This window comes from Scyliorhinus canicula, chromosome 20 (genome assembly GCF_902713615.1).
Source record: "Scyliorhinus canicula chromosome 20, sScyCan1.1, whole genome shotgun sequence".
NCBI classification, from domain to species: Eukaryota; Metazoa; Chordata; class Chondrichthyes; order Carcharhiniformes; family Scyliorhinidae; genus Scyliorhinus; species Scyliorhinus canicula.
Genome location: NC_052165.1, coordinates 33103253 through 33127552, shown reverse-complemented (window position 1 = coordinate 33127552; position 24300 = coordinate 33103253). Strand labels below are relative to the sequence as shown.

Sequence of the window (24300 nt, the reverse complement as noted above, 5' to 3'; positions counted from 1 at the left end):
AGTGACGCTGACATTTCCCCCTGGTCCCTATTGTCTCCATCAGCTCTGGTTAACTCAGTTCTCCAGGCTCTGCATCAGGCTGGGATCCAGCAGACCTTCGACTGCTGTCTCTCTTGGGGGTTCCCCCCTTCACCTGATGTGCATCAGCAACAGCGTGGTGCTCACCAGAATGTGCCCACAAAAACAGTCCACTAACATGTCCCACCGAGGTGCGTGTATCTGTGCTGGTGGGGATGACAACTGTGCGGTGACTACGGTGACATCCTCGGAGGACTCCCTGAGGTGACAGCTCCCGCCAACTCATCCCAGGCAGCACTGGCTGCCTTATGGCTCACCTTCCTGAACCCTTGGGGGAACAGGACATCCCTCCTGGCCTCCACCGCATTCAGCAGCCTCCCCAGGTCAGCATCCCCGAATCTGGGGGGTGGTCTCCTGGGCGCCATTGTTGCGAGCTGGCTGGGGCTGGCTGAGCAAGTGCAGCTTAAGTGCTGCTCGACGTTGTTAGCAGGGGGCTGGCGAGCCTGGTCCTGATGAATCAGCTAGAGAGTCTTCATTTGCGACGAGAAGCTGTGAGGCCCCGTTAAGTGGATCAATTAACATTGAATTGCATTACGGGTGTTCCTGGGCCGATCGCCAGGAAGCTCGAGGTAATTCGCGGCACGGTAGCACAGTGGTTAGCATGGTTGCTTCACAGCTCCAGGGTCTCGGGTTTGATTCCCGGCTCTGGTCACTGTCTGTGTGAAGTCTGCACGTTCTCTCCGTGTCTGCGTGGGTTTTCCCCGGGTGCTCCGGTTTCCTTCCACGGTCCAAAGACATACAGGTTAGGTGGATTGGCCATGTTAAATTGCCCTTAGGATAGGTGGGGTTGCGGGGGATGGGGTGGAGGTGTAGGGTTAAATACAGTGCTCTTTCCAAGAGCCGGTGCAGACTCGATGGGCCGAAGATCTCCTTCTGCACTGTAAATTCTATGATCTATGAATTCCAACTCGCTACCACACTTGGACATTTTTCCGAGATTTGTGCCCAATACTCCCAGTTAAAGCCAAAGCAATGTTTTATAAATGTTCACTAGATTTTCCTTGCTTGTACTCTCTATTAGATTTTTAAAGCTATGGATCCAATGTGCGTTATGTGATGAATGTAGGAATTTCAAATATATTGGGCAGGATTCTCCGATCCCCCGCCGGGTCGGAGAATCGGCGGGGGGCAGCGTGAATCCCGCCCCCGCCGGCCGCCGCATTCTTCGGCACCGGAGATTTGGCGGGGGCGGGAATTGCGCCGGTCGGCAGCCGCTCACAGCGGCCCCCCCCGGCGATTCTCTGACCCGCGATGGACCAAGGTCTCACTCGTTCTTTGCCAGTCACGCCGGCGTAAATTACACTAGGTCCCTTACCGGCGGGACCTGGTGGTGCGGGCGGGCTCTCGGGTCCTGGGGAGGGCGAGGGGTGATCTGGCCCAGGGGGGTGCCCCCACGGTGGCCTAGCCCGCGATTGGGGCCCACCGATCCGCGGGCAGGCCTGTGCCATGGGGGCACTCTTTTCCTACGTGCTGGCCATGTCAGCCTCCGCGATGGCCGATGCGTAGGTGAACCCCCCCCCCACGCATGCGCGGGGATGACGTCAGCAGTCGCTCCCGTGTATGCGCGGACCCGCGCCAGCCGGCAGAGTCCCTTCGGCCCCGGCTAGCGTGGCGCCAAAGGCCTTCCACGCCGGCCGGCGGGGTGCAAACCATTCCGGCGCCGGCCTAGCCTCTGATCCTCCGCAGCTTTGGGGCGGGTCACCGGGTATGGGAGAATGACGCCCATATTGTGTCATAGGTATTTGGTGCAGTAAGGGTTAAAATCCAGGTTAGAGTGTGTTTTTTAAAATAAATTTAGTGTACCCAATTCATATTTTCCAATTAAGGGGCAATTTAGAGTGGCCAATCCACCTAGCCTGCACATTTTTGGGTTGTGGGGGCGAAACCCAGGCAAACTCAGGGAGAATGTGCAAACTCCACACAGACAGTGACCCAGAGCCGGGAACGAACCTGGGACCTCGGTGCCGTGAGGCTGCAGAGCTAACCCACTGCGCCACTGTGCTGCCCCAGGTTAGAGTGTGTTTGATTGCTGCAGGTTTCTTCATGGGTCTGATAGGAGTCAGGGACGGGATTCACCCCTACCCGGCAGGGCGGGGGGGGGTCCCGGCGGAACGGAGTGGCGTGAACTACTCCGGCGTCGGGCCGCCCCAAAGGTGCGGAATCCTCCGCACTTTCAGGGGCTAGCCCAGCCCCGGAGTGGTTTGTGCCCCGGTGGGAAAGGGGCTTGGCATCACGCCAACCGGCGCCGAAGGGCCTCCACCGGCCAGCGCGAGTCGGCGCATGCACGGGAGCGCCAGAGTGTGCTGGTGTCATCCCTGCGCATGCGCAGAGGGATTTGCTTCCACACCGGGAATGGCAGAGGACCACAGCCTCTGGTGCGGAAGGATAGAGTGCCCCCACGGCACAGGCCCGCCCACGGATCGATGGGCCCTGATCACCGGCCAGACCACCGTGGGGGCACCTCCTGGGGCCAGATCCCCTCACGCCCCCCCAAAAACCCCGGAGCCCATCCACGCCGCCGGGTCCCGCTGGTAAGGGACCTACTCCAATTTGTACTGGCGGGACCGGCAACAGACGGGCGTGACTTTGGCTCATCGCGGGCCAGAGATTTCGGGCAGCCCCGGCGCCCATTGAGTCACGCTGGACCCGGCCATTCTCCGAGGTGGGCGGCTCGACTCGCGCCGGGCCGGTTTTTGGGGGGGGGGAGAATTAGGAGGGCAGCGGGGGCGGGGTTCACGCTGACCCCGGTGATTCTCCCACCCGGCGGGGGGTCGAAGAACCCCGCCCCAGATCTTGTCTTAAAACAGTGTCAAGAGATCTCTGTTTCTCAAGGAATATCTCTGCAACTACCATTAGTAGTTAACTACCATCCTTTCCTCACAGACTTACAAACATTAAAATAAAGTATTGGGGTTTCTGTCCAGCATCCTAGCCACTGTTGGGGTCTGGTGTGGGATTGTAATCTCTATAAATCTCTTTCTCAACCTGCCTTCAGTGACTTGTGTCCACATACTCCCAGATCCCGCTACTCCTGTGCCCCTCTTTGGAATTGAACCCATCAATTTGTATTGTTTTTCTTTGCTTTTCCTAACAAAATGTATCACTTCATCGTTCTCTACATAAAATGCCCAACAATTTCACCAGCCTGTCTGTGTGCTATCCTCCTCCGCAATTCACAATGCTTCCCAAGTTTCTGTGTAATGTGTACATTTTGGAACTGTGCACTCCACGCCAAGTCCAGTCCTCCAGAAATGCATCAGTCAGGAGGATAAACCAGGAAGTAGAATGGAAATAGCTAAAACAAATCAACAGTAATTAGAAAATCCAGTATTACAACAGCAGGAACATTATTAAAGAAAAAAATTCCATAAAGGTGTAAACTTGGGGTGAACTCAAAAGGTATTGGGGGCGATTCTCCAATATTGGGCCCAAGTGGTCACCCCGTCGTGAACGCCGTTCCAGCCTCAATGGGCGCCGCGCCAACCCGCGCATGTGCAGTTGGGCCAGCTCAATCCTGCACTTGCGCAGTTGGGCCGCGCCATCCTACGCGTGCGCGGGGGACTTCTTTAGCACATCGACCCCGACTCTACATGGAATCAGTGTTCAGGGGGCTGACCGTGCCAGAAAGTAGGCCCGGTGGGGGGGGGGGGGGGGGGGGGGGGGGGGAAAGAGGCCAGCCCGTCGATCTATGGGGCCCGATCGCGGACCAGACCCCATTGGGGCCCCCCCCCCACCCCCACCCCCAGGTGAAGGAGCCCCCCGAGCGTTCCCGCAGAGTTCCCGCCGGCAGCGACTTGGGGTGAACGGTGATGTGTTAGGCAGGCTGGGTCGACGTGGACTGCACTTGATGCAGTGTAGCGAGAGACAGACCTCCAACACTTGATAAGATGCAACACGATTTTATTTAACGTCTTAACTAATATTCATGTTCAACTGTGGGTTGACACTACTGACTTGACTGGAGACCTAATACTAACCTGACCAGACTTACTAGCTACCGCATGGTGTTTGCACTGTCTAGCTCACAAACTCTGACTGTCTACAATCCAAAAACCTACACTTTTAAACGTACTGTTAGTATGATGGTACGCAATGCAACTAATAATTACTGTATTATACTAGTGTCACAAATGTTCTTGTTGGATGGCCTGACTTGTACAAGGACATTTGTAACTAAAGTTATAAACAATTTATTAACATTAACTGCGGGTCAACTGTATGCAATACAACAGATGAATAACAGTATGAACATGCACCACCAAACACTCTCTTCCCTGCTCTCCAGTAAGTCTGAAGTCACCTGACTCTAACATTCATTTATATTCTAATGAGGCTCCTAGTGGTCGGTCAGTCGGCGAATTACAACACAACATGATATCACTACAACAACTGCAACTCAGTCACCAGCATTCCCATTTCTGAGTCAGCGGGGAAGACTTCAAATGCCACTCCAGACACTCGAGCACATATCCTAGGCTGACACTTCAGTGCAATATGAAGGGAATGCTGCACTGTCTGAAGTGCCGTCTTTTGACGTGGTGATGAATTGAAGCTCTGCCTGCCCTCTGGTGCCGACATATGCGGTCTGATGCCACAATTTCGATGAAGGGGAGATATCCCCAGTGTCCTGAACTTTATCCCTCAACCAACATTATTACGACAGATTGTATACCCATTACCACAATGCTGTGCGCATTATCTTGCTGAATTTCATTTCAAAATAGCTTAATTCACTGCAACGTGTTGTGTCTCCCAAATTCATGACAGACGCAATATAAAAGCAAGTCTTTTTTGTATTTCACTAGATACCATGTGGTTTGTCTGCCACCAACCTCTGTTTATTGTGGGATAATAATTACTGCAGTATTCAATAAATACATCAGTTTCTACTTAAGGTTGAAACTAATAGTCAAATTAATTTACTAAGTTAATATAATTGTAAGCGCAGCAAGAAGCCTCGAAGTGCATATAGTGTTTCAAAACAGAAAAGAGCCAGTGTGCAGTTCTTTTCAGTAGCTTCTTACTTGAGTGTCTGAAGGATGTGATGGAGGTGGAGAGGGAACATACGCAGAACCCCTCTTAGCTCCCTCTTGTGGTTGAGATGGTGTAAAACTAAAAAGCAACTGGGTAATATGACAAATTATTTTAATCACAGATTGAATAATTCGAGAGCAGGAATCCGAATTCATATATAAAATATCCATTGTCCATCAGAAGACTAAGTTTCCTTATCTTAAAGATCGACTGGGATTGTGACAAAGGTCAACCAGTTGCAGTCATCCTACTGTAGTAGATGCAGTGAACAACTACAACAGCAGCTTCTATTAATATAGCACCTTTAATGGAGCAAAATATCCCAAGGCCCTTCACAGGATAATTTCTAAAACAAAATATGACACCAAGCCACATGAGGAGATATTAGGTCAGATGACCAAAAGCTTGGTCAAAGAGATAGATTTTAAGAAATGTCTTAAAGGAGAAAAAAAATAGTTTATCCATCTAAATTCGGATACGAATGTGATTCAGAGTTGTTTCATATTTGACAGAGGATGAAAACTGTTTTTCTACCTCGCTGATGTTTGGAATTTCTGAGATCCTCTTTCAGAAGCTGGCTAATTTGCTTTATATTTACTGCATTTGATGTTCCCGTTTCTTGTTTCCAGCTTTAGTGAGTTTAAAAAAAAATCTTTTTTCATCTATACTGCGTCATCTTGCACAGCCTTGGGCTCAACTCTTCCTTTCCCTTTAATCCATCTTCTATTCTGGTAAAGAAGTGCAACATTCAGACCTGAATTTTCATGCCGGAAGGTATCCGAACACCTTAGCCCAAAATGCCGCTGGAGCCCAGATTCCAAAAGTCCCAACTCTGAACTTGGCGCTGCTAATTTTCACTGGGGGGGGGGGGGGGGGGGGGGGGGAGACAATGACCGGAGGAACCAATCACAGAGGCAGCTGCACAATGACTCCGAAGCAATTTTTGTCAGTGAGGTTTCTGAAACATGGTTGTTGGGCTTTAGACAATTGAGTAAAAGGTCTAATCCGGCCAAACTTCTTTGGAGAGGTCGGGTATCCTTTTGGGAGAAGTCAGGTACCCTTTGTAAGGGTAATTGAGGGTCAGGTTGTTAAGTATAGACACGAGTATAAAATTAGAACTGCCAAGTTATTTAAATTCCCTGCTATTTACATTTTTGAAAATTTTTTTTGCATTAGAGGGGAAAATCGGTGCTTGCCATTTCACTAGCTGTTTGTTGAAATGAGCCTGAGGGGTATCATTATAATAATGTTGCTTAATTGTTTTTACAACCTATGGTGGGCCTGTAATTTCATAGTTTGATCAATAGCTCCATGTGGTTAAAAAGAAATTAGACTGTCTTTGATGTGGGGTAATGAATACAGATGTTTTTAGAAGAGATTAAGTATTTGAAGGATTTAAATTTGTTTCAGGGATTTTTATCAATAGGATAGTTTTTTAAAAATATAATGACGGCTATAATAGATACTTTGGGCAGTATTCTCCCAGTGTGGTGGTGGGTGGCATCCCAGGCACCCGTTCAGCCGACAGAAGGGCAGGAACCCATGTCAGATTCTGCACTTGGAACTTCAATAATTATGCACAGGCAAGTTCCCTTCCACTCCCCAGGCAGGCCAGCAGCAGATTCATCAGCCCTCCCTCAGCTGACTGATTCCAAGGCCCCAAAGCAGTGCATTTCTATAACTTACTCCAGCCCACCTGTCTTCACCAGATTGTGCAGGATGTCAGAAACCCAGAGGGGAAAGACTAGCGGCCTCAAGAAGAAGCCTGTTCCTTGACTCAACCACTCTTTCCCCCCCCCCCCCCCCCCCCCCCCCCACCTCCGATACCATCACCTGTGGGGCTCCCAGGCCCCACGTGGACCTCTGCGAGATGCGTATGGAGTCTTTGTTCATCCCCTTCCTGTAAACAACATAGTATCCCTTTGACCCCCTTGTTTGTGAGCATTTTATGCAGCCTTGTTGGGGTCCAGCTACCCTCCCCTCGGTCTTCCACCTCCCTTTCATTATTTGTCTTCATCGTTCACCTCATTGTCTCTGTATCTGCCATTCTGAGCCCTCTCTCCCTCCCAATCCTCCACACAGCCCGCCTTCCACATTGGCCCCCCTTTGTGTTCGTCAGGCCACACACAGCTCTCCTGCCCCCAACCTCACCTTGCACTCCGCCTCCGGTCAAACTTTGGAGCTTTGTTGCAGTGACTGCAAGAGCCCTACAGCACAATGCTGTCCAGATAGACATTGTTGTGTGGCACTGGAGGAAAGGGACCCCTGTACTCCCAGCCCCAGGCGCAGTGCTGATCCAAATTGGTTATACAGGAGGGTCGATGGGTCCAGCAGCACGGTGCTGTCCATGAAGAGCAGCTCGAGATGGAGGGTAGGAATCAATCTGCCTCAGCAGAGTTTTGTACGGCACATCAGGAGCAGTGCAGCACTATGGCAGAAAGGCTTTGTTACACTTACCTTAAAGCCTCTGACAAAATGACTCTTTATTAATCAGGTTTTAGACTGGTGAACATGGGATTGGAAGGCCTGATGGGACACCAACAGGCAGCTGTTTTAATGAGCACTCATGAGATACAAATTAATGCAAACTGTATTCACGCCACCTGCCAACAGGATGACGGACCTGCCATTGGGAATATTGCAGTGTAACTTTGTGCTGGAGGGTTTCCGACTTTTTGACTCCTGCTGGATTCTCCACTCCCGCCCACCACCAAACTGCCGCAGGTGGGTTGGGAGAATTGGAACTTAAGATAATCTCAGCATGTCTTCTGAGGTCCGCCCATGGTAGATACTGGTGAGTTGGCAAGGAGGTTATAAGGTTTAAGAGTGATGGGTGTGGGTCTGTGTGTTGGAATGAGTTTGCATGAAGTTGGCATAGGTGCTATAAAGGGCTGTTGGATGGGTGGAGTGTCATGAATTGGCATGGAGGGTATGAGGGAGCATGGGAGTGGGTGGGAGCCTGAGTTGGCATGGATGGGGCATGGGGAGTGCAGGGGATAGGGCTTGGAGGGTTAGGTTTTTTGTTTTATTTTAGTACAACGATGACAAAGTCTCAGGGCACCGAGGTAGGCATTTTAAACAGCCCACTCAGCACCTGACATCCCATTGGTGGCCTATACGTGGCAGTAGGCCGGATGGTAGCTTGTACCTAACCCCGGGACCAAAATCCAGCAAACCAATTGGTCACTTTATCCCAAGTCAGGCTTACAGAGTGGAAATTTCCTGACCCAGTGTACCTAACTCGGAAGCGCAAACTCGGCCCTTACGTGTTTAATTTGAGTTGATGTACCAGTTTGTAGTCAGTTAATAGCTCACTTGCATCAAGTAATAAAATTGTAGAACGACTTTGGCATGTAATTTAGACTGACTGCTCAGTGAAATAGTGAAGCTGTACTCTATTGTTAAAGGTACACAGTTGCACAGTGGTTAGCACTGTTGCTTCACAGCGCCAGGGTCCCAGGTTCGATTCCCGACTTGGGTCACTGTTTGTGTGGAGTCTGCACATTCTCTCTGTGTCTGCGTGAGTTTCCTCTGGGTGCTCCAGTTTCCTCCCACAAATCCCGAAAGACAGGCGTTAGGTAATTTGGACATTCAGAATTCTCCCTCTGTGTACCTGAACAGGCGCCGGAATGTGGCGACTAAGGGCTTTTCACAGTAACTTAATTGCAATGTTAATGTAAGCCTACTTGTGACAGTAAAGATTATTATTATTATTACCTTCTTTCAGGTGAGCCATTATACCGAAGCTCCATTTTGGTTGTTGAAGGTTCCACAGTATTATTTAAAGCAAAGCAAGATGGTCTCCTGGTTTCTTTGGTAAAGTTTGTGTCCTAATTAGAACCAGCAAAATAGATTAACTGGACTTTCATCTCACTACTCTTTGTGGGATCTTGCTGTGTGCAGATTGGCTGCAGCGTTGGCCTCCAAAGCATCAGAAATTCATTGCCTGAGATGTCCTCCGGTTGCAAAAAGATGTAATAAAAATGCAAATTTTTTCCAATCTCTCAGTATTTTACCACAAGCCATTTCATTATTGCAAATTAAAATTCATTACTACTGTAAAGATTGACCCAGCTTGCACTGGATGAATAAAATGATCAAACATCTGATAAGTGGGAAGAAAAAGTGTGCTAAGTTGTGTTTGTGAGGGAAACAATGTTGACGACTATGCCACATGAAGGGGGCAGATGGGATGTGCCTCTAGTCATTTATGCAGAGGAATTTTACAGAAATGTTTTTGGTGGCTTGCAGGGTGATCAATGCAGGGAAAAGCACGCACAATGAGGACCAAGGTTCCTGTGAAGTGGTGACTGTGAAGAAGAAATCAAGTGCTCCCATCACACCCAGCAAGAACTCCACAGTCAAAAGGAGATCGTCATTACCAAACGGAGAAGGGTTGCAGGTTAAAGACAATTCAGTAAGTGAAACTTTACTCTTATTTCAATGGAAGCTGGGTGAGCGAAGCACAAAATGCCCAGATTACATAAAGATCAGTAGCACTAATGTGAATTACAATACACACTACTGTACTGTGTTACAGGCAGTTGCATAGAGCCTGCAGTGCAGAAACAGGCCACTTGGTATCCTGGTCTATACTGGCATTTAGGTTCTGCACAAGTGTCCTCCTGTAATTCTTCATCTAATTAGCCCATCAACACATTCTTCTCATGCTTTCTCCTTCATGTGCTAACCTAACTTTCCTGGAATCAATCTGTGCTATTGGTCTCGATTGTACCTTGTGGCAGCAATTCCCACGTTCTTAACACTGTCGGGGTAAAGAGGTTTCTCATAAATTTGCATTTATTGGTGACTACCTTTTATATTTATGGTCCCTACTTTTGTTCTCCTCCCTGAATGGAAAAAATCTTCTTGAACCAATTGGGAATTTTAAACAACTCCACTAGTGTGGTACATTGCATGAGGAAACCCATTCATTGCGAACTAGCTTTCCACCAGCCACTATTCGCAGCTCCGTCTTCAACTATGCAGCAAGTTTTTTCCAAGAGTGGGTGTGTCAATTACAAGGGTTCACGATTTCAAGCTGAGAGGGGGAAAGTTTAAGGGAGATGTGCGTGGAAAGTTTTTTACGCAGAGGGTGGTGGGTGCCTGGAAAGCTTTGCCAGCGGAGGTGGTAGAGGCGGGCACGATAGCATCATTTAAGATGCATCTAGACAGATATATGAATGGGCAGGGAACAGAGGAAAGTAAATCCTCGTAAAATAGGCGACAGGTTTAGATAAAGGATCTGGATCGGCGCAGGCTGGGAGCGCCGAAGGGCCTGTTCCTGTGCTGTAATTTTCTTTGTTCTTTATATTAAGACTTTGCTGAAATTGTCTCCTCTTGGACACACCTTTTAATATCTCCTCCTTTTACTCAGCAACTCTTTAGTTCAGATTTACGGTATTTGCAGTGTTTTGCTTTTGTATTAGTCCTTTATCCTTTCTTGTGCCTCTCTGAAACACTTGGACATATCGCTCTCAACGGTAAATGGAAGTTGTTGTTGAAACATTTGCCATTTTTTGCTCACTACTTGTTGAATTCACGCTGCTGTTTTAGTGTGCACGTTCCTTGAAAATAGAAGAGAAAGAATTGATTTCACTTTCCTCCTGTGCCTGTGAATTGCTTTCATAACCCAACGGTGCAAAACTAAAATCACAAGAGGTAATAAATATCACTGGGACCATCATGTTTAAGCTTTAAGAAAGACCCATATTCAAGTCATTCTATTATTCCTCAATTGATTTGTGTTTTGCCTGTCTCCTCTGATCTATTTTTGTGAGTCCATTTGTCAGGGGTCACAGTCTCCGGGTACGGGATACGCTATCTAGGACTGGGATGAGGAGACACTTCTTCACTCAGAAGGTGGTGAACCTGTGGAATTCTCTACCACAGAAGGCTGCAGAGGCCAAGTCACTGAATATGTTTAAGGAGGAAATAGATTTTAGCCTCCAAAGGTGTCAAGGGGTTTGGAGAGAGCCTGAGCGTACGACATTGTAGTAGACATATCAGCCATGATCATATTGAATGGGGAACAGGCCTGAAGGGATGAATGGTCTACACAGCTCCTATTTTCTATGTTTCCTTGTTTCTGTTCCACGTGCTGATTAACTATTTTTTATTTATTCTATCGTGGGATGTGGGGTTTGCTGGCAAGGCCAGCATTTGTTGCTCATCCCTAATTGTTCATGAGCTGGGTGGCATATCAAATTGTTGGCGAGGGCAGTTGTGGTGGACCTGGAGTTACATGTAGGCCAGACCAGGTAAGGATGGCAGATTTCTGTCCCTAAACAACATAACGAATGTCTCCCAGTTAATGGAAATGCTGGCATCATCTTTATTCCAGTTATGTCATTGAGTAGATTTTAGAGAACAGGGCAGAGCAACAACTATAATTAGTTGTAACCTGTAATTATTTATTTTTCCTTTGCTTTCTTTCTTGTCTTGGATCTTTGTGCAATGTGAAAGTTGATCGGTCAGTGGTTGATTTTTCTAATCCTGTGCCCTTGACATGAACGTAACATGTTGCTCGAGTCTTGAGCAATGCAAGTTTATGTGCGTCTTTCACTGAATCTCCACACTCTTTCATTTGAAGCTAGTTACTAAGTAACCATAGAAATGTGCTCTCATTTGCTAGCCATGGATGAAAACTCACGATATTCTCATTCCGAGCTGCGCAAAGTCAGAAAATGAACAGTATGAATGTTAGCTTCTGTTCTTGCAGTAATCCAGGATCCTGTGTATTTTACGACAGCCTGGATGGTTTCATCTTTTGTGCTTAATTTAACTCTTGTCCTTAGTTCTGGTTTCTATTTACATAAGCTGGAAATTCCCTATTGAAAGACAATAAAATAAAGAAATGGTTTTGCATGACCGCTTTCACCACCGAAGGATGGACATTTGATTTAGGAAGCAGAGTAATACACTTGTGCCTAGCAAGCTCCTACAACAGCAATGTGGTAACAATCATAATCCGTGATTGTGATGTTGGTTGAGGGAAAAATATTGGGCAAGAGAATGGGTAGAGCGGCCCTTTTCTTCATAATAATGCCATGGGATCAACCAGAGAGAGCAGTCATTCAAATGAGAATACCGTGAGTTTTCATCTAAACTAAACCCCCCCCCCCCCCCCCCCCACCACCACCACCACCACCTTCTGACATTTAATTTTCTGCCAAGGAGACGATGAACGGTTGTCACTTCCGGGCGAACCGTAACAGTAACCGTCTCAAGGCGAACTTGATTTTCTCCAAACAGTGAAAGCTAGCCATGTCAGATAGTCAGGTCTCCAATTTTGGGGGCTTTGAGTCCCTCCAAGCTAATAATATCCGCCTCCGGGCCACCAGGGAAGCAAAGGCTGCCTCTTTCTTCTCCTGGATTCCCGGAACTTCCGACACCCTGAAACTCACCACCACCGAATTTTGTGTCACCCTTGTTTTTAATACTGTGGACATAATGTCCACAAACCCTTGCCAGTATCCCCTGAGCTTTGGGTATATCCAAAACATATGGGCATGGTTTGCTGCACCCCGCCCCCGCACACCTTGCGCACCTATCTTCTACCCAAAGAACCTGCTCATCCAGGCCATTGTCACGTGAGCCCGGTGAACAACCTTAAACTGTATCAGGTTGAGCCCGGTGCATTCTGTGGACGTGTTAGCTCTACTCAACGCCTTCACCCAGAGACCATCCTCTATCTCTCCTCCTAACTCCTCCTCCCACCTGCGCTTCAGCTCCTCTGTCTGGCGTGTCCTCTGACCCCATGAGCTCCTTATAGATTGATGAGACCATCAATTCACATGACACGTGGTTAGAAGTGAACAGTGTTTTAATCGTCTTGCAACAGAGCCTGCCTGTGACAAGATGAACTCCAGATGAACTGGCAGGCAGGCTCTCAGCATCAACCTTTATACTTCCGGTTAGGGGAAGGAGCTGTGGGTGGAGCCAAGGGTGGAGCCCAGTACAAACTCCCGTACACTCCCAGTGCATCTCCCCCTAGTGGCAGAGCAGCGCAACTGCTCGTGTGCCGAGCTGACAGACACATAGTACAACATGTGTAATACAGTATGAATTACGCTACTGTGATTCACCACACAGATGTCGGAGACCTTTCCATCTCCCACCACACTCTGGAAAATATTAGGCAAGAGAACAGGTAGAGTCGTCCTTTTCCTCATAATAATGCCATGGGATCAACCTGAGAGAGCAGTCATCCAAAATGAGAATACCGTGAGTTTTTATCTAAACTAAACCCCCCCCCCCCCCCGGCTGACATTTAATTTTCTGCAAAGAAGTCGATGAACGGTTGCCACCTCGGGGCGAACCCTAACAGTGACCCTCTCAAGGCGAACGTGATTTTCTCCAAACAGAGAAAGCTAGCCTTGTCAGATAGCCAGGCCTCCGACTTCAGGGGCTTTGAGTCCCTCCAAGCCAATATCCTGAATCTCCCTTGGTGGTAGGAGCGGGAAGGTTGAGACCTGTCTATCTAGGAAGTCCCGCACCTGCAGATACCTAAATTTGTTTCCCCTCACCAATCCAAATTTCTCCTCCAGCTCCCTCAAGCTAGGAAAGCTCCCTTCTATAAACATCCCCTATCCTCTCAATTCCTGCCTTCTGACATCTCCGAAACACCCTCCCCGTCCATCCTTCCTGGGGCAAACCGATGGTTGTTACAGATTGGAGACAAGACCGATGCTCCCTCCGCTCCCACATATTTCTTCCATTGCCCGCAGACTCTCAGGGCTGCCAGCACCATGGGGCTGGTGGAGTACTGTGCCGGCGGGAACGGCAGAGGCGCCGCTATCAACGCCCCCAAACTGGTGCCCTTACATGATGCCGCCTCCATACGCTAGCCAGGACAAAGCTTGATTGGCACCAGTCAACCACCTTATCACTCTCACTCCCTCCACCACTGGCATACAGCGGAGGGCATGGTGCAGTGCTATTGTCGCTGGACTAGTAATCCAGAGACCTACCGTATTCCTCTAAGGTCCCAGGGTCGAATTCCACCACAGCAGATGGTAAAGTTCGAATTCAATAAAAATCTGGAATTAAAAGCCTAATGATGAATCTGGACCCCATGAAGTCTCATGGCTTTAGCTCAATCATGGGCAAGGAAACCATACCCCAACAGCTGATGAATAAGTACTCCGACATGTTGAACTCCATTTAGAGGAAGCACTGAGGGTGGCAAGGGTGAAGAATGTACTCTGGGTAGGGGATGTCGATGTCCAAATCAAGAGTGGGTTGGCAGCACCACTACTGACCGAGCAGCAATAGGCATACCGAAAAATGAGGTGCAAATCTGGTGAAGCTACAACACAGGACTACAGGTGTGCCAAACAGCTTGAGCAGCATGTAATAGACAGAGGCTAAGCAATCCCACAACCAAAGGATCAAATCTAATCCCTGCCACCACCAGCTGTGAATGGTAATAGACAATCAAACAACTCGCTGGAGGACGCTCCACAAATAACCCCATTCTTAATGATGGAGGAGCCCAACACACCAGTGCAAAAGATAAAGCTTGAAGCATTCACAACAATCTTCAGCCAGATGTGGACAATTGAGTGGACAATTGACCTCTTCCGGAGGTCCCCAGCATCGTGGACGTCCGTCTTCTGCCAATTCGATTCACACCATCTGATATCAAGAAACAGCTGGAGGCATTGGATTCTGCAAACGGCTATGGGCCCTGACGATATTCCTGCAATAATCCTGAAGACGTGCTCCACAACCTGCCAAGCCACTAGCCAAGCTGTTCTAATACAGGTACAACTGGCATGTACTTGGGAATGCATAGAATCCTTACAGTGCAGAAGGATGTCATCAGCCCTCCGAAAGAGCATTCTACTTGGCCAGTAACTCCACTCATTGATCATTTCAATTCCACCAAATCTGCACATCTTTGGACTATGGGTGGAAACAGGAAAGCCAGGAGGAAGCCCATGCGAAACCAGGAGGAAACCCCAGACACTGGTAGAACGTGCAAGCTCCACACAGACAGTCACCCAAGGTCGGACTCTAACCCGGGCCAATTGCATTGTGAGACAGCCCTGCAGTTATAACCGCGTAGCTGCGCACGGCGGCCAGCCGCGGGTCCGAGCATGGGCACGCCAGCTGTATTCTCACCGGCCGCCATGCAACATGGAGCCCTACAGGGGCCTGGCATGGAGGAACATGGGCCCTCCCCCTGTAATGAGCGCGCCCGCCGATCGGTAGTCACCGGAGTCGGATCCCCCACCACCAGAACGCCAAGGTCCCTCCAGGTGGGACCACATGTGAACCACACCGGTGGGACTCCGCGAAACTTGGAGGGCACTTGGCCCGTCAAGCGCAGAGAATCGCCTCGGGCCGCTTTCAACGGCCCCCAACTGGCGCTGCATCAATCGCGTGCGCGCGACTGGCGGCAATTCTCCGGTCGCTGGAGAATCGCGTGGCGGCATGGGAGCCTATTTTGGGTAATGCTCCAACCCCGCGCCGAGCGCGATTTCGGCGCGGAGGGTCGGAGAATCCCACTCATTATGTTCAAAAACCCAATAAAAAACATTTTTAGAAAAAAGCACTGTGACTACGGCACCGAAGACCGGGGTTCGATCCCGGCTCTGGGTCACTGTCCGTGTGGAGTTTGCACATTCTCCCCGTGTCTGTGTGGGTTTCACTCCCACAACCCAAAGATGTGCTGGTTAGGTGGATTGGCCACACTAAATTGCCACTTAATTGGAAAAAAAATAACGGGTACTCTAAATTTTTTTTAAATGTAAACAAAAATGAAGGCCTTAAAGGGAAAGAGAGAGGTATATAGGTAAAGGGGCCTGAAAAGGTTATTTTAGTGCATACGGCCGAGACAGTTTGGACACTAGAGATGTGACAAAAGTAGGAATAGTTCCAGAATTGAATTGGGTTGGATTTGTTTATTGTCATGTGTACTGAGGTACAGTGAAAAGTATTGTTCTGCATACAGCTCAGACAGATCATTCTGTACATGAAAAGAAAATACATAGGGCAAACATAAAATACTGGACTTAGAGGAACGGCGAGTGACTATGAAGCTGTTAGATTAAATCCACCATGTTCACTGAAAGAAAGTTGCGATTGGAACTAGGCCTATTTGTTACTTTGGTCCCACCTCAAAGTGCTTTACTCCTAACTGCGATCTCGAGCAAGTTGGAAAGCGCCCCCCCACCAGCTGTAGCTAACTGATAACAGAAGTTCAAGAACAAAAGGTGCCACCCTATTCCAGAGCAATTGGGGATGGACAATAAGTCTTGGCCTTTTCAGCCATGGTACATATCCTAGGAACAAATAATTAAAATAATATCAAGACTTTTTGTGTTGTGCATAAAGCACGTTTTATAATGCACAGACGGTTTCTGAAAATTACAAGAAATACATTACCCAACAGCTGCAGGGTAAAAAGAGGTAATTAGAGTGGGAGGAGGTTTGTGCAGAGTATAAGTATTAGCATAGACCAGTCGGGCTGAATGGCCTGTTAATGTTTTGAAAATTCAAAGTAATATTGTAATCTGCTTTCAGATTCAACAGCCGCCACATTAATTTTATTGTAAAATTATTTCAAACCTCGACATAAACTACAATAACTTCAGCCTCAATTCTGTAGTTGATTTAAGCTGCTGTAATTACCAGCAGTTAGTTTGTCACACCTGATTCCCATTGTTTATTTTGTATTTCCTGCCTTTCCTGATTTCTTTGATTTGATCTCTTAAAAGTTTCTGTGTCTATCCTCCGATTCGGTTAAAGAAGCGATGCTTTGGTGAAAAGTGTTTGACAAATCATTATAGAACCAAATGAAAAACATTTTATTGGTATTGTTAGACTATCACGGAGTCTGCTTGGGTATGGAAAACAGGAGCATCACTGACAGCATCATTACTGTGCTGACTCCTGACTGCATCTTACAACACTGTGAGAGAGAGAGTGAGAAAAATCCATCCGATGTTGCAACACTTTCTGTGATGATGTATACAGCATTTGATAGACAGATACGCAATTAGAATGAACCCTTTATACCCCCCCCCCCCCCCCCCCCCCCCCCCCTTCCACCACCCTGCAAAGTTTCTGACTTCCATTTCCATATTGGGAATATCAAACAACCATGAATTTAACTCTGATATGTTGCAACCTTGTTTTCTTCTCTTTCATCCTCTTCTTTCCTCTATTCCTTTTTTTTATACGGACAACTGCTGTGGTTGTTTCACAAGTCTACCAAAGTGGTCGTCTCCTCCTTTTTGGACGGCATTGGAGGTTTGAGACTTGAGTGGTCTCTCAGGCCAGCAACAGCCAGTAGAGGCGGAAACTGGAAAGTTTAAAAGGAAAGAGTGAAAGACAAGGCCGGACGTCAGGGACGTGCAATCTGAGGGGGGGGGGGGGGGGGGGGGGGGTTGTACAGGGCCAACTTTGCGTGGTTAAATTCGGCCCTGCATTTTGCCAGGTGCACCCCAATGTACTGATACACTCTGTTATTTTTATGTCCCTCCCAGTTGCACGCTTTCATGTGTCGAGCCCAGCGAAGGATCCTTTCTCTCCTGATATTTATGCAGCTTGGCTATTATCGCTCCCTGGCTCTGGGGTTTGGTCGGAGCGACCTGTGAGCCATGTCAATCTCCGGCAATTTGGGGAAGCAGTCCCTCTAAAACAGATTATCCAGCATTTGGGCCATGTAGTCGGTTCGGTCCCTCCCCTCGATCCCCTCTGGTAGGCCCACTGTTCGCATGTTCTGCCTCCTTGACTGATTATCCTGGTCCTCGACCTTACCTTTCAGGCCCCCTGGGTCACCGCCAAACTCTTGATCTCTGTCTCCAGATTCAATCGGCGGGAGGGAGGAGAGAGAGAGGGAAGAGGTCAGGGATCCTCGCCTCGACGGTCCGCCGACACGCTTGCTTGCCGCTCCTATCCATTTGTCTAATTCCTGGTGTCCCTGTGGCCTCTCAAGCTGCTGCTTTCTGGCATTTTTGTTGCCGTGCTAATGTTGAGGGTGAGGGGATGCTTAGGTCCGATTTTTTTTAGGCTACATTCGGTCAAAAGTGACTATTTTTCTGTTGTGTGGTGGAGAGCCACTTGATGTATCCAGCACTTCCCCGTCACCGGAAGGTCCGGGACATTTTATTTAGGCTGCTATATAAATGTTATTATTTTAAATACGAATGAACCTCATAGAGAATAAGATGTAAGAGTATAAGTAGGCATTCCATGCATTGTCTGCTCCACCATTCAGTGAAATCATGACTAATCTGATATGAAAATCCTCAACTTCACTTCCCTGCCTTATCCCCATAACCCTCGACTCCCTGATTGATTTTAAATATTTGCCTCGAACATAACAACCCATTCTCTCCAGCCCTCTGCAGCATGGAATTCCACAGATTCACTCCCCTCTTGAGAAAATAAATTCCTCCTCATCTCTGTTTCAAATGGGTATCCCCTTACTCTGAGGTTATGCCTGTTGGTCCTAGATTCTTCCACAAGGGTAAAAGAACTCTCCGCATCTATCCAGTCAAGCACCTGACAATCCTATACGGGCAGCATGGTAGCACAGTGGTTAGCACTGTTGTCCCACTGCGCCAGGGTCCCAGGTTAGATTCCCACTTAGGTCACCGTCGGTGCGGAGTCTGCACGTTCTCCCCATGTCTGTGTGGGTTTCTTCCGGGTGGTCCGGTTTCCTCCCACAGTCCTAAGATGTGCAGGTTTAGGTGGACTGACCTTGCTAAATTGCCCTCAATGTCCAATAATAGGTAGGTGGGGTTACTGGGTTACGGGGATAGGGTAGAGATGTGGGCTTAGGTAGGGTGCCCTTTCCAAGGGCCAGTGGAGACTCGATGGGCCCAATGGCCTCCTGCATTGTAAATTCTATTGACGCTATGTCTCAACAAGGTCGGCTCTCATTTTTCTAGACTCCAATGAGTACAGGCCCAATCTACCCAACCTCTCCTCATAAGTAAATCCTTCCATGTCCGGAATCAACCTCCTGAACCTTCTGGACTTTCTCCAATGACAGTATACGTTTCCTTAGATAAAGGGGCCAAAACTGTTCACGGTATTCCAGGCATAGTCTAACTAGTGCCTCATATAATTTTTACAAAACTTCCCTATTTTTATACTCCATTCACATTGAAATAAAGGTCAACATTCCATTTTCTTTCTCTATTACCTGCTGACTTTACATACTAGCATCTTGCGATTTATGCATGAGGACCCTCTAATCCCTCATGAGCTGCAGCTTTCTGCAGTCTTTCTCCATTTAAATAACATTTGTATTATTGAATTAATCTATTAGGTTTTGAGTATCACAATCCTTTTTTAAAAAAATTTAGTATACCCAATTATTTTTTTCCAATTAAGGGGCAATTTAGCATGGCCAATCCACTACCCTGCACATCTTTGGGTTGTGGGGGCGAAACCCACACAGACACGGGGAGAATGTGCAAACTCCACACGGACAGTGACCCAGAGCCGGGATTGAACCTGGGACCTCGGCGCCGTGAGGCAGCAGTGCTACTCACTGCGCCACCGTGCTGCCCGAGTATCACAATCCTAAGCAGTGACTTGTGCATTCCACCATCATAGCACAAGAAATTCTCCCCGTGTTTGCGTGCGTTTCATCCCCACAACCCAAAGATGAGCAGTTTAGGTGGATTGGCCGGGCTAAATTGCCCCTTAATTTAAAAAATGAATTGTGTAATCTAAATTTATTTTAAAAAAAGAAATGGATATAGACATGAAAGGAATAAGATGACTAGGAAGTGTAGAGAAAGAGGAGGGGAATGGGATAATTGAATAGCTCTACCAGAGAGTCGACACAGGTTTGACGGGCCAAATGGGCTCCTTTGGTGTTGAAGCCATCATTCCATCTTTGTTAATATGATCTGAAATTGAGAATTGTTGCAGTAAGTCTATTTAAGCAATCATAATGCTCGTTAATCAGTGCAGACAGTTGGCTGAATTATTGAAGTTGTCCATCTTTCCTTGTCTTTCCACAGGACTCTGAGGAGATTACATTTAACTACTGGGCACTGTTTGATGGGCACGCAGGAGCTGGTGCTGCTGTGATGGCCTCCAAACTCCTCCACCTCAAGATAGGAGAGCATCTTCAAGAGGTGGCTGGAGTCCTCAGAAACTCAGCAGTGCTTCCCCCAACCTGCCTCAACGATGATCCAGAGGTGGTGAGCAACACAAGGACATTAACCAGAGCTGCTTCGCTGCGGGGGTCGATGGGCACCCCGGGGTCACCGAGCAGCCCGCCCACACGGTTCTTCATCGAGAAGAAAATTCCGCATGAGAGTTTGGTCATTGGAGCAATAGAAAATGCTTTTAAAGAAATGGTAAGTGTTTGTGTGGCTGTCTTTGGAGAGTAACTTTGATCATCAGTACTTGTTGGCTGTTGCAAAATGAATTTTTAAGATTTTTTGTGTCTTCCTTTTGGGTTTAGTTGTTTTTTTCCCAGGAAAACAAAAATATCTGTGACCTCTTCCCATCAAAGAGAAAAGACTTGTGATGTGTGATGTAGTGTGTTTTAGTCGGAAAATGTCTGGGTAATAGTGATCGTAAAAGAATTAGATTTAAAGTAGTTATGGAAAGAAACAAAAATGAATCAACTCAAAATTATAAGGAGTTTTAATAGAGAAAACCGGGCAAAACTGTTACACGGCCAAATTGTTGCTTCACAGCGCCAGGGACCCGGGTTTGATTCCAAGCTTGGGTCACTGTCTGTGCAGAGTCTGCACGTTCTCCCCGTGTCTGCGTGGGTTTCCTCCCACAAGTCCCAAAAGACATGCTTGTTAGGTGAATTGGACATTCTGAATTCTCCCTCAGTGTACCCAAACAGACGCCGGAGCGTGGAGACTACGGGGTTTTCATTGTAACTTCATTGCAGTGTTAATGTAAGCCTACTTGTGAAAATAAAGATTATTAGATTATTATAAATTGTAGATTTAAAATAATCGGCAAAATAAATAGAGGGGACATTAGGTTTTGCATAGATATCCGGATTGCCCTACCAGAAAGGTTGGTGGGAAGCAAGTTCCATAGAAAATTTCAAAAAGGCAATTGGCCTTAAGTATTTTTAATACTTTAAAAATTTTACATTTGCAGGCTGATGGGGTACAAGCTGGAGGGAGAACATAAATTGGACACACTTTCAAAGATCCAACACAGACACAGCTGCCCAAGTGGTCTACTCTCAGTTTTTTGTAATGTTGGTTGACGGGCAATTGTTGACCAGGGCACCAGAGAGGAACGTCCCCATTGCTCTTTGAAAACAGGGGATCTATAGGTGGCACACAGGCGCAATGGGTAACACTGCTGCCCCACGACACCGAGGATCCAGGTTTGATCAGATCTATGTGGAGTTTGCACATTCTCCCCGTGTCTGCATTGGTCACACCCCCACAACCCAAGGATGTGCAGGGTAGGTGGATTGGCTATGCTAAATTGCCCCATCATTGGAGAGAACAAAAAAGAAAGGGGTCTTTTACATCCAGCTGATGCGTGTTTAATGTCTCATTTGTAAAATGACACGTCAGCAGTTCAGCACTCCCTCAGTACTGTGTAGAACTGTCAGCCTGGCAATGTCCCGGAGTGAGCTTTGAACAGAGCACGGGTGACACCATGAACTAACTTTTGCGCTGGACAGTAAAGAAAACTTTGTTATTGTTTTATTTTTGTCCAGTTTTACCCATTTTACATTATTTAATTCTCTCACAATAATAATAACTCCTCAAAACATGTCCCCTCAAAGAGAAAGAAAAGAACATTAAAATAAGTCCAGAAAATCAACTGGGATCGTAACAGAGCATCAAGGTGTGGAGGTGAGAAAAGCAGTAATTGTAGATATGTTGTGAAGTTTTGAGGAAAATTTGAACAATATGTCCAAAGATGTGCAGGTTAGGTGGCTTGGTCATGTTAAATTGCCCCTTAGTGCACAAAACGTTAGGTAGGGTTATGGGAATAGGGTGGGGGCCTGACCCTTGGTAGGGTGTTATTCCAGAGGGTCGGTGCAGTCTCAGGATACGGGTTAGACCATATAGGGCTGAGATGAGTGGAAACCTCTTCGTTCAGAGGGTGGGAAACCTGTGCAATTCTCTTACTACGGAAGGCTGCGAGGCCAAGTCACAAGGAAGAAAATAGATTTGGAACCATAAATTCCTACAGCGCAGAAGGAGGCTATTTAGCCCATCGAGTTTTACCGATTCTCTGAAAGAGCACGCTATCTAGGCCCAATCCTCCCCTAACCCCGTAACCCCACCTAACCTACACTATGGGACAATTTAGAGTGCTCAACCCACCTAACCTGCACATCTTTGAACAGTGCGAGGAAACCAAAACACCCGGAGGAAACCCATACAGACACCGGGAGAGAGTACAAACTCCACACAGTCACCCAAGGCTGCAATTGAACCCGCATCCCTGGCACTGTGGGGCAGCAGTGCTAACCACTGTGCCACCAGGCCGCCCCTATAGATGTCAAGGGATATGGGGAGAAAGTAGGTGTATGGCGTAGAAATAGAGAATCAGCCATGATCAAATTGAATGGCGGAGCAGCTCGAGGGACCTGAATGGCCCACTCCTCCTATTTTCTATGTCTTTAACTCTTCTGAATTTGCTCTATATGCAGTTGTTCCATAGTTACGGCTCATTAATGCAGACATATAGATTACACCTACAAAGCTGAGGAACTAGATGGTGATTTACAATAATGTTGCCTCGCAGCGGCCTTCAGATTCACATTAGATCTGGATTCATCTGAGCTGCAATCGTTTCTCTAAATTTTCATAGTTCCCCTCTGTAGCCAATGCTGGAGAATTCAGACACTTTGACCAGTTTATTTAATTTTTTTAAATCTTTCCAATTACGGGCAATTTACTGTGGCCAATCCACCTACTCTGCACATCTTTGGTTTCTGGGGGAGAGACCCACGCAGAATCATGTGACCCACACAGACACAAAGTTTATTATTCAAATATTTTACCCAGGTGCCCTTATTTGCGAGATGAACAAAGTAGAGACACAAGTTAACAATTCAACCCAAGTATGTTTCCAAACACAATAAAACAGTTATCCCCTCCCAAATGATCCTAACTAGAGTATGCCTAAGATACTACCCGTGCCGATGAACTGACTTGAGTTGCGGGTCCAATCCTCTGAGTTTCAGAAGTATCAGGGCCTTCGTCTGTGAAGGCGGGTCTCATGCACTGCTGTCTTCTCCGCTGCCTCTGCATTGAGTCGTCACTGGGGAGGGGTCTCTGTTCCCCTTTTTTTATCCCCCTCTTTGCTTCCTTCCAGAAACTTCTCAGGCCCTCAGCCACTCAGCCAATGAGGTCACTGGACGGCGGTCACAACACCCAATGAGGTTGCTGATTGCAACTTGTAGGATACCAGGAACTCCCCCCCCCCCCCCCCCCCGCCCCCAACTGAGGTCCATCCTCGGGTGCATTGTCTGCACGTAGCCTTACCCCATACAAGGTGATCTAGGTGCCAGAAAGTCTGGCTTCATCTGCCCAATCTACAACAATTGATTAATTTGAAGGGGGGGGGGGGGGGAATCTCCCGATGTCAAGCCCAGACTTGCCCTGGCTGTCTGTCTCTGTGCAGTGTATTTGGCTGTTTAACTGCCCTGCCTGTCTGCTGTTCTGACTGGTTTTAATTTAAAATGTCTTATTCTTAATTTAAAGTGTCCAATTCTGTATCAGGCCTAAGATTCAGGTCATTGGCCATTTTACCACAGAGGCCACCCAGAATTCTGTGCTGCTGCCTGACCTGCTGAACATCTGCAGTATCTTCAGTTTATTTTCACCTTTTCGGAGTCAGCAGTGTTCGCCTTTTCATTAAAAATAAAAACCTGGAGTGAAAACGAGATTGAAAGCAGAGACTTGAATATAAATTTCCACTAATTTGTGTTCCAGCTCGCCTTAATAGTTTCCAAGAGAGATTCATTTTCAGGAAGTCCAGCCCAGGCCCGTTTTGTTGCTTCAAGCATTGCTTTCCAGTCAAATCAAAGCTTGCTGGAGTCTCTTGTGACCTTGCAGGTAATAAATTGCTCATTACCAACTGGGGCCCAACGATGTATCTCCCATTCCATTCTAATGCTAATACATGGCAAGATGTGGAGAATTGGTGTTGTACCTGAAGGCAGTCATTTTTATATTCATGGGATGAGCATAACAAAATGTCTTTCCC

At 47.4% G+C, this 24300-nt stretch overlaps 1 protein-coding gene and 1 long non-coding RNA gene across 6 annotated transcripts in view; one reads left to right on the top strand and one right to left on the bottom strand.

Moving 5' to 3' along the window:
- LOC119954699 overlaps nucleotides 1-24300 on the bottom strand; it is a 248415-nt gene that overhangs the window by 8476 nt on the left and 215639 nt on the right. For 2 of the 5 annotated variants that reach the window (XR_005458293.1, XR_005458297.1), the window contains one exon: nucleotides 10463-10679. The exons of 2 other annotated variants lie outside the window; for them this stretch is intronic. This is a non-coding gene — a long non-coding RNA (uncharacterized LOC119954699). Of the gene's footprint in view, nucleotides 1-10462; nucleotides 10680-19912; nucleotides 19992-24300 lie in introns of all 5 variants that reach the window. One more of the 5 variants, XR_005458296.1, reaches the window with a different exon arrangement.
- The window catches only part of ppm1h (protein phosphatase, Mg2+/Mn2+ dependent, 1H), a 208907-nt gene that overhangs the window by 101278 nt on the left and 83329 nt on the right, over nucleotides 1-24300 (top strand). Inside the window, exons 2-3 of the mRNA XM_038780177.1 lie at nucleotides 9364-9529; nucleotides 20106-20447. Coding sequence (XP_038636105.1) covers nucleotides 9364-9529; nucleotides 20106-20447 — 508 coding nt within the window. The remainder of the gene's footprint in view (nucleotides 1-9363; nucleotides 9530-20105; nucleotides 20448-24300) is intronic.